Source organism: Hemitrygon akajei, chromosome 1 (genome assembly GCF_048418815.1).
Source record: "Hemitrygon akajei chromosome 1, sHemAka1.3, whole genome shotgun sequence".
Taxonomy (NCBI): domain Eukaryota; kingdom Metazoa; phylum Chordata; class Chondrichthyes; order Myliobatiformes; family Dasyatidae; genus Hemitrygon; species Hemitrygon akajei.
In genome coordinates, this window is record NC_133124.1 from 101,800,359 (window position 1) to 101,818,070 (window position 17,712).

Below are 17,712 nucleotides of genomic sequence, written 5' to 3' on the forward strand. Positions count from 1 at the left end.
GAGCTACAACAATTTCTCACTCAATGTCAGCAAGACCAAGGATATGATTATTGACCTCAAGGAGAGGAAAATGAAGGTCCATGAGCCAGTCCTCATCGGGGAATCGGAGGTGGAGAGGGCCAGTAATTTTAACTTCCTCGGAGTAATCATTTCAGAGGATCAGTCCTGGGACCAGTACGTAAGTGCCATTACAATAAAAGATACGGCAGCACCTCTACTTTCTTAAACATTTGCAAAGATCCAGCATGTCATCTAAAACTTTGACAAGCTTCTATAGATTTGGTGGAGAGTATGTTGACGGGTTGCATCACAGCCTAGTATGGAAACACCAATGCCCTTGAATGGAAAAGCCAATAAAATGTAGTGGATACAACACAGTCCATCATGGGTAAGTTGTTTTTGCTTTTTTATCCTGTGATATTATATCCAGACAGTTATTATGAATTGTCCTGTCTGCAATATTGGATCGATGATAATATAAATTGTAGGACTCTTAGACTCTCAAATGTATCAGGCCAGTATGTATAGTAAGGTATCGTGTTATTATGAGCTTGTATTTTAAAGAAAATTTGCCACTTGATTGTGCCTGTGTAAGTAGTCAGATTGAGTTAAACTGCTGCAGGATCTTGTAATGTGTTGGGATAGCTTCTCTTTGCATTTTCTGCATTTATTGCCTTGAATTTGTTGGTCTTCTATTATGAATTTTTGTAACTTTCTGTGTTAACATCCTGGTCCTGTATTGCCGCAAGGAACCCCTCTGTTTCTGGGAAGAGGTCTCCAACTCCGAGCCAGGCATCCGATGCTTCCTTGTCATCATCTAGTCCACTTAGATCATGGGGATGTTTTCCATGGAGGGTCATGGTCTTCCATTGGTTAACTTTTTCTTCAAGAATGATAATTGCTTCATTTCTCTGGGTTATGCTTTCACTTAAGTTTAGTGATGTGTACTTCTTATCAGAATTGCATATGCTCACATGGAGTGCTGAATCCTGTTTTCATGGATGAAAATGTATCCTCGGAAGGTTTATCTGACTGTTGTGTCAATTTTTAATGTCTATTATTTCTCATCCTCCATTTGTCCAGGGTAATGTTAATCGAAACGTGTTCGAGTATATACAAAGTTTTCTAAAATTAGTCATTTCAGTTCTTGATTTTCTTTGTAAATTTTCCAGATCAGTTTTGGACCAAGATATTATGTCAAAAGTATATGTTAATATGGATATAGTGAAAATGTTTATTGTTTTTTTTTACTATTGAGCTCTGTCTGGCAGATCCCCTTAAGCCTTTAAGTAAATTCTGTTGAAAAATTTTCCCTTATTCACACTGTGATCTATTTCCTTTGCATGTTGACATCCCAGATACTTACAGTATATGTTTCATATTCATCCATTTGTTGTAATGTATCCTGCTGTTCTGTTTTATATTCTACTAGCTCTATTGTACCTGTCTTTATGATTAATGTTCTGCACTTATCTAAAGTTCATGTTTATATCTTTAGAAAATAGTTCTACTATTTAAATTAATTGTGTTAGCTTTACTAACGAAGGAGCATATAATTTCAAATTGTCCATGTATAGAAGGTGTGTCAAGGTATAATTCATTTAGTTGTTTCTGATTTGATACCCTATTTATGCCCAACTCATTCAATTAGATAGTGAGTTTAAAGCTGGACAAAACCATAGTGGGCTTAGATTGAGAGTCGCCTTGAAAAATGCCTTGGTTTATTATGATATCAGTGGTTGTTTTTTCTTTTGGTTGTAATAGAAAGTGGTTATTATAGTACACCAATGCTTCATCAGATGTAGGAATGTCACAAGTATTGGGTGTAGTTTATGTACAATATGAACTTCTATTAACCATGAGTGTGGGACAGAATAAATGCTTTTTGATAGTCAATATAACAACATGAAAGATTTCTGTTTTTCCACCTGGCTTGATTTAGAATTACAGAACCTATTATCAGTTGTTCTTTACATCCTTTCATACCCTTATGGCATCCTTTCTGTATATTGTGGTTGAGTGAGTGGTGATTAGTTGTTAGATCCATTATGTTACAATTTTATATATAGTTTGTAAACAAGTAATAGGGCGATATTTTGATGAGTCATTTGTCATTTCTCCTTCAAGTAAGAGATATGTTTTACCTTCTGTAAAAAAATTTGGGCACTTTTCAGAATTTTAAAGAAAATTGTTGATATGTATTAATAGGCATGGATGAAGGCAAGTACATTTTATACCAATAATTATGATTATTACCATTGATGGTACTTTTCCAGTTGTGGGTATTTTTATATATCCACTTATAGCATATCCATTGTAACATCATGTGTTTGCATGTCTTCAATTATGTGAGTGCATTCTTGTTTGTTTGTTTGTTTTGTTTCTTGATTGTGTGTCAGCTTGTTTGTTCATAGATTAGATCAAAACTTCATTATCTCTATGTTTGTTGGTAATTCTATGCTCAGGTTGGTGACACTTCAGTGCTTTGAATTTAGTTTCAATGTCCTGTATAAACCTTTTACATTGTTCCCCAACTGAAAATCCTGTTTTCTACATCTTAACACATTTTATGTATCTATTTAGTCTGGCTTTGTATGCAACAAGCTTTTGTTTTAGTGTATCTACAAACTTTACAATGTTTTTGTTAGATTGATTGTATCACGTATAGACTTTGTACTTCCTTCGTATTTCTTTAGCTTTTCTCTTAACTTTCCTGCTTGGGTTATTCATTTTATACTCTGCTCTTAAGGTTTCAATTTTGTTTCTTAATCTCTTCTGCCATTTCGCTGTTCTCATTTCATTACTCAGTTTTGAGTTTCTATCAATGAGTGCCTCTATTCTGGAGCCATTGGACTGCACTGCTGATAATGTTGCACTGTATGTTATTCTGTGTAGTTCTTCAAATGTTTCAAGTTTTCCTAAATATTGTGGTAATATGATATTGTTGAGTGTATTAACAATTTTTGCAAATTTTGATGGCAGGTTTTGTTTTACTACATAGGGTCTTTTTGTTCAGTCAGTGCCCTTGTGTTCTGTTAGTGTGATGTTAAAGATTAAGATAATTTTGACTGTAAGCTTGGCTTCATCATCAGCACTCTGGGGAGGCACTACATCTGTGTTGTTGCTATTACTGCCATATTATATTTTTATTATCATTTTTTTCCCCTTTATTTTCTGTATTTGCAAAAAATTGTTGTCTTTTGCATATTGGTTATTTGTCTGTCCTGTTGGGAGCAAGCTTTCTTTGATTCTGTTGTGTTCTTATATCTACTTTGAATGCCCGTAAGAAAATGTATCTCAGGGTTGTATATAATGACATATATGTACTTTGATAATAAATATACTTTGAATTTAATTCAGAGTAGGTTGTGAACTTAATCTTCTGACTCAGCTGTAGTGTGCTACCATAGAACCAAGTTGAAAAGAAAATGGACAAATCCCTAGACTGTTACTGTGAGGAATAGTTCACGGGAATTGTAGTAAACTACATTTCTGGGGCATGGTAAGGAGAGTTCAACTGTTACATACCTGAATGCCAGTTCCACTTTGACATAGATGTTTACAACACAGCAAGACAGTATTTCATTTTTAAAATGTTGTTTGTTTCTTTTCTTTGGGTATGTAACAATTTATTTATATGTGCATTAAGTTTCCTTATTCATTATTTTAGTACAGCCATACGTCCCCATATGAAATATTTTCACATGAGTTAATTAAGCAGCACACAGTCAAAGATTATAAGTGAATGTACATTTTGGTGTTGAAGTTAATGCATAGTAAATTTAACAAGTATTTGAGAATAATGTGAGATCGTTGCAGACAACTCACCAATGTAGCATGTTGGAACATCAATAAATCCCTTGAGGAAACTTCCCAATGGGCTGTTTTCCACAGACTGCGGGAACAGGAGAAAAAAAACAGGAATTACAAAAGCTTGTCAGGATTGATATTATTTCATAGATTTGGTTTGTATGATGCATTCGTTGCATTTAAATTTCACACTGCCACAAATGCAAATTTATGAGTCTGGTTTTAAAGAGGAGGGCATTTATTTCCAGAAAATAGAGAAATTACTGAAAATTGGATGTGGGATAACTCCAACAAAAGAAGCCATTAGAGTTAGTGAGTGATCAGCTCCCAGAGTCCCAGCAATGCAAATCTCAAACCTTTGGTGGATTGCCTGGGCTGTGTATAGCCCCTTCCAACTGCAGCAGGGCTGAGACTAAGAGCTCGGCTTGTGCTGAACTGGCTGGATTCCACTCACTCCCATTCCACTGCAGTGGGATTCAGAGTGCGAACACAAGCTATGGAGGACCAGGTGCTGAATCCTTCTCCTCCAACGTCTCCTTCTGATCCACTGAAATGAAGGAATGGTAGCGGTGAGTGGGGAAGCTCTAGGAACACAGAGTAAGAGACAAAACAACAGGAAAACATGGGCCTAATCAAGAGCCAGTCTTTGTAGAGGGACGGCTTCAATAATATTGTTTAATAAAGTCTGCATTCTCCTCTGTTATTTATTCAGGGAGTACATTCCCTGGCTCTGGAATGTTCCTTTGCCATCACAGCCAGACTTTCTCCGGGAAAATTGGAAGTGTCAGTCATGAATTGCTCTTTTAAGGATTGGCACAGAAGAAGAATGGGGGTCTGGGGGAGATCAAACATGGTCATGTTGAGTGGTGGGGCAGGCTTGAGGGGCCGAGTGGCTTATACCTGTTTCTATTGTATGTTTGAATGTTCGACCCAATTAGTCACACTCCATCGCTTCATCCCTACTGGTCTGCAATGTTTCAATTATTGCACAGCCCCTTTAAAAGGTTACAATTGAATTGGTTCCTCTTATAGTTTCATCCAGTAATTTCCGGAGCACAATTCCATGCATGAAGGAAAATGCTCTCCATGCTTTTTGACAACCAGCCTTACAGCCAATGGTAAGATTTCTCACTACTTCATGATTTTGACATTCTCTTCCATTGATTAGGGAAATTAATGCAAGCTTCTTCATTTTTCCCATTTAAGAAACTCATCCTTTCTCTATCTCTTTGCATCCTCTAAATCCATTTATCTATCATAAATCAACATTCCCAGAATCAGACACAGTAAGTCCAGCTGAGCATCCTTAAGAAGTCACATTCAGGGATTTAAAACAATTCCTTTTGTATTTAATTCATTTATTATAAACCTACCACCTCCACATCTTATGGATTTTAAAATGCAAAATGTTTTAAGTTTGTTCCACAAAACAAAAATTAAAAATGCTTATGAGAATTGCATCTTTGCAGATTGCTCTCTACTGGTTTCAGGCACTCGATACTATCAGATGCAAAACTCCTGCTTACCGCTTCATCCTGCTCAGCTACTGGAGTATTTGTTATCTCTTCCACGTAATTTGCCGGAAACCACAGCTGCTTTTTGCCTCCATAATCCCCTCGCCACCTGATTGTGTTTGGAGAAAATATTCATGATGAGGAAAAGAAGACCAACAGTATTTAAGAAGTGATCCATCTATGAAAGCACACTTTCCATTTTATTAGCTTCTTTCTTTTCTTGGTCTTTTTGTTCAGTTCTGCTCTGTCACTATCACGATAAATTCAAAGCAGCTAATCAATATCCAGTCAGTCTGCCTTCACTCATCAGTGGGGAGATGACAGTGTGTCAATGGGCCAATACCTATTTATTCACTGATGCACTAGTATGAGTTTGACAGGACCACATGACAACCTCAGTCCAGACATGAACCATGAAATTGAATTCAAGGAGTAAGTTAAGAGTGACTACCCTTGGCATCAAGGCAATTGCCCAAATGTGTGTAACAGATTGGCTGGTAAAACTGAAATCAATGGGGATTGAAGGCAAAGCATTCCAGTGATTGGAGTTACAAATAGCACCAAAGGAACAGGTTTCAAAGACATTAAAAAAACTGTAAATTACAAACAAATACAGAAAAAGGAAATAATTAAGTAGTGTTCAAGGCTTTATATACCATAGGAGATTCTGCCACCCTCATGGCAAAAGTCAGGACTGTGATAGAATAATCTCTACCAAGAGGGTTGAGCAGGCAGATCAATGTGAGTACTTAAAGAGAAAGAACATTTTTAATATAAAGATTGGGAATTTTATGGCTCTTGGGAAATGGTACAGTACAGTTATAGAGTTAAACAGCATAGAAAAGGGCCACCTGGCTCACCATGTCCACACTGTTGAGTGGGTACCCATTTCTGATTTATTCCATCTTCTAGCACTTGGCCCATAACCTTCTATGCTTAAGTGATTCAAGTGTTTATCCAGATGCCTAGTGTTTCTTTTTACCACCCTCCTAGGCAGTGTACTTCAAGCACTCACCACTCTGGATTAAACCCTTGGATCTCCTCTGAATCTTTTACACCCTTATCCTAAATCTTCTAGTTTTATCTGTCTCCAGTATGGGGAATTTTTTTTTAGTCTACGCTACCTATAGCTCTCAGAGTTTTATACACCTCATTTATGTTACCCCTTAACCTCCAATGGTCAAGAGAAAACAAACTTATCCTCTGCAATGTCTCCTCATAAGCGAAACATTCCATGCCGTTCAGCATCTTGGTAAAGGGGAGATGAGGTCTATATGAAATCTGCCACAATTATATTGAATGCTGGGGCACATATGAGAACCTGAGTGGCCTAACTCCTGCTCTAATTTTCCTATGTTCCTTAAGTTTTTATGTTGGTCCAATGAGTAACAATACTCAAGAAACTCAACATCCTCAAAAACAAAGCAGGCCACTTCATTAACTGCCATAAACATTCATTCCATCTCATCACCAGTGGCTGTGGTGAGTACCTTCTATAGAAATGGCGTCATGTTCCAAGCTACTCTGATAGCACCTTGTAAACCTACAACCTCGACCCCTCTCCACTCCACCCACCCACCCACCCACACAATACTGATACAGAAATATATCACCAGTGGTTCATCCGCACCCCTCTTAAATATCAAACCATCAGATTAAAACCTGACTTAGAAGGATTAATAAATTATAGATATAGCTCATTATTAGTTTTAGTTTGAATCACTACATTATTTTGAAATGTTGCCATAGGTTCAGTTGATACTTATACAGACACGCACACACACAGATACCTAGTCAAATGTGCACGTATATGCTCGAGAATGCACAGTCCAGTAAATGTTCATGAGACCATAAAACAAAGGAATAGAATTAGGCCACTCAGCTGATCGAGTCTGCTCTGCCATTCCATCATGGCTGATTTATTATCCCTCTCACACCATTCTCCTGCCTTCTATCTGTAACCTTTGTCGCTCCGACTAATCAAGAACCTACCAACCTCCTCTTTAATTATACTCGATGACTTCGCCTCCACAGATTCAAATTTCCTCCTCATCCCCGTTCTAAATTGATGTCCCTCTATTCTGAGGTCATGCCCTATGGTCCTAGACTCACCCACTATAGGAATCATCCTCTCCACGTCCACTCTATCTAGGCCTTTCAATGTATGATAGGTTTCTAAGCGATCTCCCCTCACTCCTCTAAACTCCAGTGAGTACACGCACAGAGCCATAAAATGCTAATCACACGTTAACCCTTTCATTACTGGAATATTTCTCATGAAGTTCCTCAGGACCATCTCTAATGCCATGCATCTTTCCTTAGGTAAGGGGCCCAGAACTGTTCACAATGCTCCAAGTGTGGTCTGGTGAATGCCTTATAGAGCCTCAACATCACATCCTTGCTCTTATATTCTAGCTTTTTCAAAATGAATGCTAACACTGTATTTGGTTTCCTTACTACTGGCCCAACTTATACGTTAACCTTTAGTGAATCCTTCACAAAGACTCCCAAGGTCCTTCTACACCTCTGATGTTTGAATTTTCTCACCATTTAGAAAATAGTCTACATCTTTATTCCTTCCACCAAAGTACATGACTGTACATTTCATACACTATCTTCCATCTGCCACTTCTTTGCCCATTCTCCTAATCTAAGTCCATCTGCAGACTCCCCTTTTCCTCAACACTACCTGCCCCTCCAGATATCATATTTAATGCCAATTCTGTCATCTAAATCATTGACATATAACGTGAAAAAATGTAGTCCCAACACTAAGCCCTATAGAACACCACTAGTCACCAGCAGCCAACCTGAATAGGTCCCATTTATTCCAATTCTTTGCCTCCTGCCAGTCAGCCAAGCTTCTATCCATGCTAGCAGCTTTCCTGTAATACCATGGATTCTTATCTTTTTAAGCAGCTGCATGTGTAGCAGCTCATCAAAGGCCTTCTGAAAATCCAAGCAAACAACATACACTGACTCCTTTATCTATCCTGCCTGTTATTTCCTCAAAGAATTCCAACAGATTTGTCAGGCAAGCTTTCCCCTTGAGGAAACTATGCTGACTTTAGCCTACTTTATCATGCACCTCCAAGAACTCCAAAACCTCATCTTTAATACTGGACTCCAACATTTTCCCAGTCACTGATGTCAGGCTAACTGGCCTATGATTTCCTTTTTTCTGTCTCCCTTCCTTCTTAAAGCGTGGAGCTACAGTTGCAATTTTCCAGTCTTCCGGAACCATTCCAGAATCTAGTGATTCTTGAAAGAGTGTTACCAATGCCTCCACAATCTCCTTAGTAATAGCAAATACACTGACTTCTGCCCTGACACTCAAACTTCTGGCATACTGTTAGTATCTTCCACAGTGGAGACTGACACAAAATACTTAATAAGTTTGTTTGTCATTTCTTTGTCCCCCATTACTATCCCTTCAATGTCATTTTCCAGTGGTCCAATATCCACTCTTGCCTCCTTTTTACTCTTTACGAAGCTGAAAAAAACTTTTGGTATCCTCTTTGATATTATTGGCCAGCTTACCTTCATATTTCATCTCTTCGCTCCTTATTACTTTTTTAGTTGCCTTCTGTTGTTTTTTTTAAAGTTTCCCATCCTCTAACTTCACACTATTTTTTGCTATATTATATGCCCTCAATTTTACCTTTATACTGTCGTTACACTGTCCCATCACACACTCCCGGGGTCAGATGCAGAGTGAAGCTCCCTCCACTTGTCAGCCGTGGATGCCTCATCCTCCCCTTAGAAGACTTTTTCACCTTTAGGATGTATCTGACCTGCGCCATCTGAATTGCCTCCAGAGAGACCAGCCATTGCTGTTCCACCATCATACCTGATTGTGCTCCCTTCCAATCAACCTTGGCCAGCTCCTCTCTCAAGTGTCTGTAATTCCCTTTACACCACTGTAATACGGATACATCTGACTTTAGCTTCTGCCTTTCAGACTGCAGGGTAAATTCTAACACTATCGAGGTAGTAGTGGTTATCTATGTCACAGTAATGTAGTGGTTATCGTGATGCTATTACAGCCTGGGGTGTTAAGAGCTTGAAGTTCAATTCCAAAGTTATCTGTGAGGAGTGTGTACATCCTCCCTGTGGAACAAGAGGGCTTTCTCTGGATGCTCCAGTTTCCTCCCACAGTCCAAAGACGTACTGGTTGGTAAGTTAATTTGCCATTGTAAATTGTCTCATGGGTTAAGCTAGGGTTGAACTGGGGATTCCTGGGGTGGCATGGCTCAAAGGGCTGGAAGAGTGCTGTATCTCTAAATAAATATTATGATTATTGCCTCCTAAGGATTCATTTACCATAAGTTTCCTAATCAAATCTGTTTCATTACACAGCACCCAATCCAGAATCACCCTTCCTTTAGTGGGCTCAAGCACAAGCTGCTCTTAAAAAAAGCCAATTCGTAGGCATTCTACAAATTCCCTCCCTTGGGATCTAGCACTATCAACCTAGTATTCCCAGTCTACCTGCATATTGAAATCCCCATGACTATTGTAAAGTTGCCCTTATTAGATGCCTTTTCTACCCACATAATTTATATCCCACATTCTAGCTATTATGCAGGGGCCTGTATATAACTCCCATCAGGGTCTTTTTGCCCTTGCAGACTCTTACCCAAAAGGATTCTACATCTTCTGACCTAACGTCACCTTTCTAAGGATTTGATTTCACTTTTTACCAAGAGTCACCCCACCCCCTCTGCCTACCTGCCTATCCTTTTGAAACAGTGTGTATTCCTGGATGTTAAGCTCCCAAATTTGATCTTTCAGTCACTCAGTGATGCCCAAAACATCATGCCTACTAATCTCTAACTACACTACAAGATCATCTACTTTATGCCATACACTGCGAATATTCTAATATAACGTCTTCAATCCTATGCTCATCACCCTTTTCGATTTTGCCCACATGTTACACTTCACTTCATCCCGCTGACTGCAATTTTGCCCCATCACTTGCCTGTCCTTCCTCACAGTCTCACTGCACACTGCATTGACTTTTAAACCAATTGCCCATCAATTGTTTCAATCCCCCTACCAAATTAGTTTAAACGCTCCCCAGCACAATATAAATGTGCATATATATTGAGCAGATATGAAGTGTCACTCAAGAGTTTAGGACCAGACTTGAAGGTCGAAAGAGCATTAGTCTTTAATATTTTGGTACAGGCACAACGACTCAATTTCATCACAGTAAAATGAGATATCTGCACTCTCTCTACTGCTTGTGCATGTCCTAATAAATTACATGGCCTCCATATACAGTGACCCGTGTGTTACGGCCCATCAAGGAAATTTGTCCATATAGAACTCATCAGTCACTATCCAAAGATCTGAGATACGGAAATAAAATTCAAACTCTCAGAATTTATGTGAAAAAAGTAAACAAATAAACACAACTTTTTCTTGCAAGTTGCTTTTCTTCACACATGCATATGATGTTGCTTCATGTTATAAAAAATTGTGATGTATTTTTCTAGGAACAAGTGACCCCTGTAAAGAGGGACTTCTTGTAGTTTCAATTGATCAGACATTTTTTCAGGAATCAAACAAGTGGAATGCGAACTGTAAATTTAGAATAATATCAATACCAAATCGGAAAAGTCCTTTCAAGTGTAAATTATGTTCAACTTCAAGTATTTTCTTATTCCATGATTCCTTATGTTATGATTGAGAAACCTATTTGCTAGTAATTTAAACAGGATAAAGTCTATATGCGTTCAATGAATATTAGATCTATAGTGTTTAATTCTATGTTCCCAAATGTGCATTTTCTTGCTCCAAACCTTCAGTCTTTTACTCTCAATTCCCAACCACCGGTCCTTCAGTTCATAATTAAATTCCCACCTGTCAGGATCTTACACTGGGGCCTCAGTCTGTAATGTTCCACATCTCCTCAGTTTCCATTTTCCCAGCTGTCAGCCCCTGCCCCTCCCAGCCCCCCATTCCCCTTCTTTCTTCTTTGCCCATTCACACGATTTAAATTTCCCACATCTGCTTTTCAAAGTTTGTTATGATCGATCTTCGTTAGCAATATTCTACTCTGCTTCATTATTGTCATTAGCAATATGAGCTGGCATCACATCCAAATTGACAAAACAAAAATCTATTTCAAGTCGAAAATCAGCAAACTCACCATCCACCTTCCTGCTTGTCGACATTGTGAATAATGGCCTGCTTGCAGAAGGACAACTCATCCTCTCGCTGGGCTTTGTAATCGTACAGAGCTTTAACTGTGCACTAGAAGGAAGGGAATATTAAGCTTCATTGAACTGAACTATATACTCACATAGAAACCAGGATCAAGCAATCTCGCATTTTCGCTTGAAACACAGACAAAATGCTGAGGGAACCCAGCAGATCAGGCAGCATCAATGGAGAGGTGTAAACGACACCCTTTAATTTTTCAATCTGGCATTAAGCCTTCTGTATAAACTGTAGAGGGTGGCTAATCATATTAAACTCTTTAGCCTGTGGCAGGGGTCAGTGAGGAGAACCAGCTCCCTGAAGGCAGGTTGTCAGGGCCTATACCCAAACAAAATACAAAACATCCACTGAGATGGGAGTACATTTAAATGCCTGCCAGCGATGCAAGGGTTTAGCAAAAGGATAAAGTTCTCTTACCTCCCCCAACAAGTGTCTTAAACAACATTAGAAAGGCACTAACAAATGTACATTTTGCATTTCCCACATTGGACACCCTATAGTCTGAGTAAAGCTACCATTTCAGTGTCCATTTGCCTCTGCATACAAGGAACTTAATTAAGATGTCAACAGGCTCATTTCAAATTATCACTCACAACTAAGAATGAAAGGATCCAGCCTGACTCTAATACTGAAAGGAAAATTCTCCCGTTATCATCCAACCCTGCAGACTAAGACCTTTATCTTACCCTTGCTGTAGGCATCTTATTTGCTTCAACATAAAAATGAGGAGTCCGCATTTCATACAAGGCTCCATAGTCCAGTTCCTGGAAAAAAATTAAATCGTAGTCAGTAGGAGAACAGCTGGAGACTCAAGAGACTGTGGAGGCTGGAATCTGGCGCAACCAACAATCCGTTGGAGGAACTCAGCAGATCGAGCAGCATCTGTGGGAGGAAAGGAATGCTGATGCAGCGTTTTGACTCAAAACGTACAATTCCATTCATCCCACAGACCCGCTGAGTTCATTCAGAAGATTGCTTGTTGCCAAGAAAAACAGACTGTAAAGTAAATGTCCACTGCAAGAAGAGCAACAACATAAGACTGAGATTGTCCTAATTCATTTTTCATTAATACTTCTTTTTATCTTCATCTTGATCATAAGCAGCTGATAGGCGAATTGACCCCAGTTCTGTTTTGTCTAAGTAAGGTGAATTCTTGTTCTTGCCACTGTTCCCCTCAGGAAAAACATCAACAAACAAGAAAAATAGGGTACAAAATTGCCTTGTTGAAAACTCACCCAGCTATTTGTTCTCATTTCATTTATTAAGCTGAGCAACCTTGTGGCAGTCTCCTGTTTCTTAGGGAGGATGTTAAATAACATAAAGTAGTAAATCTGCCCACATTCATGAAAATATTCCTGTCTCCCAATGGTGAGTCAGGTCATCTCAAGATGTCGATAATACTCTCAGATTTACAACATTACTTGCTCTGCTCCACATGTGCTCTCCAGTGTATCCCAATGTTCTCATATATTTGCATAAGATTAAAAATCTTTCGTCTGTTGAACAGTGTAGCTAACCTGCTAAGGAGACCCTTCTCATTTTCTCCATGGGATATGGGCAATCTGATATGACAGCTTGTTTTTTTTTGAGTTTAGTTATTTAGAATATGTGCATATTCACATGAATGTGTGTGTATATTACTGTTCACAAGTTACAACAAGAGGGTTAAAAGTTTTTGCATGGCAAGTCCTTAAACACTAAAGGCACTTCCCTGCTGCTCTAATCAGTAGCTAGTCATCTGCCTGAAGGTTGCTTGGCCCGTTCTTCGCACAGAATGAGAAAATGTAGCCCAGTACCAAACAGCAGCAGGAAAGCAGGAAAGCAAGTAAAAAAGGAAAAATAAAGGAATATATTGCTCATTTTCCAGACTTACTGTTGTGCCCATTTTCTCCAACGTTTCCTCATTGATTGGATATCGCAGTTTCATTTTCCGGTACAGAGAGTGCTTTTCGTAATAATTCACCAAGTCGACCAGGCTCTCAAATTCTGCAGAGCTTCCCAGCATGAAAAGGCGTCCCTCCTGCTGGATACGGCAGTGTTTAATTTTTCCCTCTGCCCTGAAAATCACAAAGCAGATGGGTTCAATAAATAACCTTAGAAACTATTTTCATTGATTAGGTACATGATAAGTGTGACTAATGACAAGAGAAATATAGATCTCACAACTCACTAGATTAACTTACAAAACATTTTTGAATAATTCTACATGTATTCAGTGAATTTTCTGCTCAAGATGAAGGATCAGCATGGATTCAGAAAGGGCAGGTCCTGTTTGACAAACTTACTGGAGTTCTTTGAGGACATAATGAGTGCAATGCATAGAGGGGAACAGGTGGATGTCATATACTTGAATTTCCAGAAGGCGTTCGATAAGGTGCCAAACAAGAGGCTTGTAAATAAGACACGGATGCATGGAGTCGGAGGAAGTGTATTGGCATGGATAGTGGATTGGTTAACCGATAGAAGGCAGAGAGTCGGTATAAATGTTTGTTTCTCCAGATGGCAGTCTGTGGTGAGTGGGGTGCCCCAGGGGTTGGTGCTGGGTCCGCAACTGTTTACCATTAACACTGACGATTTGGAAGAGGAGACTGAGTGTAGCATAGCAAAATTTGCTGATGACACTAAACTGAGTGGAAAAGCAAATTGTACAGAGGATGTGGAGAGTCTGCAGAGGGATATAGATAAGTTAAGTGAATGGGCCAAGGTCTAGCAGATGATATACAACATTGGTAAATGTGAGATGATGCACTTTGGAGGGAATAATAGAAGAGCAGATAATTATTTAAATAGTGAAAGATTGCAGCATGCTGTTGTGCAGAGGGACTTGGGAGTGCTTGTGCATGAATCGCAAAAAGTTGGCTTGCAGGTACAACAGGTTATTAAGAATCTTAACAAAATGTTTGCCTTCATTGCTAGAGGGATTGAATTCAAGAGCAGGGAGGTCATGCTGCAACTATACAGGGTACTGGTGAGGACACACCTGGAGTACTGCGTGCAGTTCTGGTCTCCATACGTAAGGATATACTGGCTTTGAAGGCAGTGCAGAGGAGGTTCACCAGGTTAATTCCAGTGATGAAAGGGTTAGACAATGAGGAGAGATTGAATCTCCTGGGACTGTACTCACTGGAGTTCAGAAGAATGAGAGGGGATCTTATAGAAACATACAAAGTTTTGAAAGGTATAGATAAGATAGAAGTAGTAAAGTTGTTTCCATTGGTAGGTGAGACTAGAACTAGGGGACATTGCCTCAAGATTCAGGGAAGAAGATTTAGGACGGAGATGAGGAGAAACTGTTTTTCCCAGACAGTGGTGAATCTGTGGAATTCTCTGCCCAGGGAAGCAGTTGAGGCTTCTTCACTAAATATATTTAAGAAACAGTTAGATAGATTTTTACATAGTAAGGGAATTAAGGGTTATGGAGAAAAGGCAGGTAGATGGAGCTGAGTTTACAGACAGATCAGGCATGACCTTATTGAATGGCAGGGCAGTCTTGATGGGCTGGATGGCCTACTCCTTCTCCTATTTCTTATGTTCTTATGATTTTATTATTGGGGCTGCAGCATTTTTCTTCAGGTGTACTTCAAGCTCAGGGGTGTTCCACCTAGTGGGGTTTTATAATGGCCTATAAGTTTACAAAAAGTGTTCACATCCATAACTGTGCAGGAATATGGCTGAATGCAGAAGACCCAAGTATCAATGTGGCTGTCTGCCCCTGCTAAGCTTGTCGTGCTCTGACATTGGAGTGGACATTTAGCAGTGAAGCACAAACCTCTGTAATTTCCCAATGGGAAACTTGTCCTGAAGCTTACAACAAGCACTTGTTCAGCAATCCCATTCATACATTTAGGATTTACAACTGAAAGGTGTTGGTTTTTCAAATTAGCACTACTTCCTTGATGAACTGCTCATCCAAGGAATTGCTCAGGTAAGAACAGGGTTTACAGGAGGTAAACAAAGGCAGGCAGCAAGCTACTCTGAACCAATTCTGGATGAATATTTTCCCTCTCCTCAGATCAATCACTGGCCTAGCTAACCATATGTATCATTACTCCTAATTTGGGACTATTTTCCCTTTGTCAATGAAACAAAATTCATACTAGTAGACTTAGATTTGAAATAGATCACCCAAGTGAATATATTATGATCCTTCAAAAGATAGAAAATTTTGTCGTTTGCTTACATTCATGGTCAACTTATGCAGGAACTCTTTCTATACTGCCGGAATGATCGACCATTTCATCTGCATAAAGTCTCTAAAATAAAATCTGTGTAGCTTATAAAAGTATTAATTCAGACATAAAATTCATCATCACTCACCGGAATGATATAGCATAAGAGGTGGGCTCGTTCCTCATTCGGACGAGGAAGGCTCCATCCCGTGGCACTCTCATTAACATGTGCTCAGCCTGTAACCGCGTTAAGTTGGCATGGTACCACCTAAAGGAACAATTTATCCTTAGAATTATGATCCTATATCACAAAGCACTCTCTTCTCAATCAACATGTATCCCCACATTTTCACACTTTGGATTCAGTAGTTTCTTTTTTTGGTTCCTGGAACCTGTGATCTTCATATCTCAGAGGGCAGGCCCGTGGATATTTTAGTACACCGAGTCCTTTTTCCAATTCATACAACAGCCCAATTTGAACACACTGTACATCACTCATCTTTCACTGTTTGTGGGTTAAAAACAGGTAACTGCTTGTCTAAAGCTATTGAAGGAGCACCTCACCACAAAGATTTTCAGCAGTTCATGAATGCCCACCATTACATTTACTGGGCAACATTAGAGCCAATAAATATCCACCTTGGCAGTATCTCCAAGATGAAAGCAACTACAATGATGGTCTCCCATACCATCACTGCCCTTATCAACTCTGGAGACCTTCCATCCTCAGCGAAAAAACTCATAATTCCCATACCCCGCATTGTTCCCTTTTACCTCCTCTCCAAGATCTATAAGCCTGACTGTCCTGGTAGGCCCATAGTTTCGGCCTGCTCCTGCCCCACCGAACTTGTATCTGCCTACCTCGACTCCATTTTGTCACCCATAATTGAGTCTCTCCCTACCTACATCCGGATACATCCCATGCCCTCCACCTCTTCAATAACTTCCAGTTCCCCGGTCCCGACCGCTTCATTTTCACAATGGATGTCCAATCCTTATACACTTCAATTCCCCATCCAGAAGGCCTCAAAGCCCTCCGCTACTTTCTGGACAATAGACCTCACCAGTTCCCCAACACCACCACACTCCTCAGGTTGGCGGAACTGGTACTCACACTTAATAACTTCTCTTTCGGCTCTTCCCACTTTCTTCAGACCAAGGGTGTAGCTATGGGCACTCGCATGGGCCCTAGCTATGCCTGCCTTTTCGTGGGTTATGTGGAACAGTCTATGCTCCAAATCTATACTGGTACTACTCCCCAACTTTTCCTTCGATACATTGATGACTACATTGGTGCTACTTTCTGCACCCATGCTGAGCTTGTTAATTTCATTGACTTTGCCTCTAACCTCCACCCAGCCCTCAAATTCACTTGGTCCATCTCGGACACTTCTCTCCCCTTTCTCGATCTCTCGGTCTCCATCTCTGGAGATAAGACTGTCCACTGACATCTTCTATAAACCCACTGACTCCCATAACTACCTTGATTATAGCTCTTCCCACCCTGCCAAATGCAAAAATTCTATTCCCTATTCCCAGTTCCTCCGTCTCCGCCGCACCTGCTCCACGGATGAGGCTTTCCGTTCCAGGACATCCCAAATGTCCTCATTCTTTAAGAATCGTGGTTTCCCTTCTGCCATCATCAATGATGCCCTCACCCGCATCTCCTCCACCTCCCGCACTTCAGCCCTCACCCCATCCTCCCGTCACCACAACAGGGACCGTGTCCCCGTTGTCCTCACCTATCACCCCACCAGCCTCCGGATCCAGCATATTATCCTCCGCAGCTTCTGCCACCTTCAACAGGACCCCACCTCTAAGGACATCTTTTCCTCTCTACCCCTCTCTGCTTTTTGCAGGGATCATTCCCTCCATGACTACCTGGTCCACACGTCCCTCCCCACAGATCCCCCACCTGGTACTTATCCCTGCAAGCGTAAGTGCTACACCTGTCCCCACACCTCCTCTCTTACCACCATTCAGGGCCC

The 17,712-nt window shown here is 40.1% G+C and overlaps 1 protein-coding gene across 2 annotated transcripts in view; it reads right to left on the reverse strand.

The window, feature by feature from the left end:
- Positions 1–17,712, reverse strand: part of LOC140729142 (1-phosphatidylinositol 4,5-bisphosphate phosphodiesterase gamma-1-like) — a 254,092-nt gene that overhangs the window by 39,668 nt on the left and 196,712 nt on the right. The window contains exons 18-24 of one of the 2 annotated variants that reach the window (XM_073048590.1): positions 15,873–15,992; positions 13,429–13,612; positions 12,242–12,319; positions 11,485–11,588; positions 5,337–5,433; positions 4,711–4,716; positions 3,829–3,895 (exon numbers count right to left, since the gene is read on the reverse strand). In XM_073048590.1, the coding sequence (XP_072904691.1) occupies positions 3,829–3,895; positions 4,711–4,716; positions 5,337–5,433; positions 11,485–11,588; positions 12,242–12,319; positions 13,429–13,612; positions 15,873–15,992 (656 nt within the window). The remainder of the gene's footprint in view (positions 1–3,828; positions 3,896–4,710; positions 4,717–5,336; positions 5,434–11,484; positions 11,589–12,241; positions 12,320–13,428; positions 13,613–15,872; positions 15,993–17,712) is intronic. The other variant, XM_073048598.1, reaches the window with a different exon arrangement.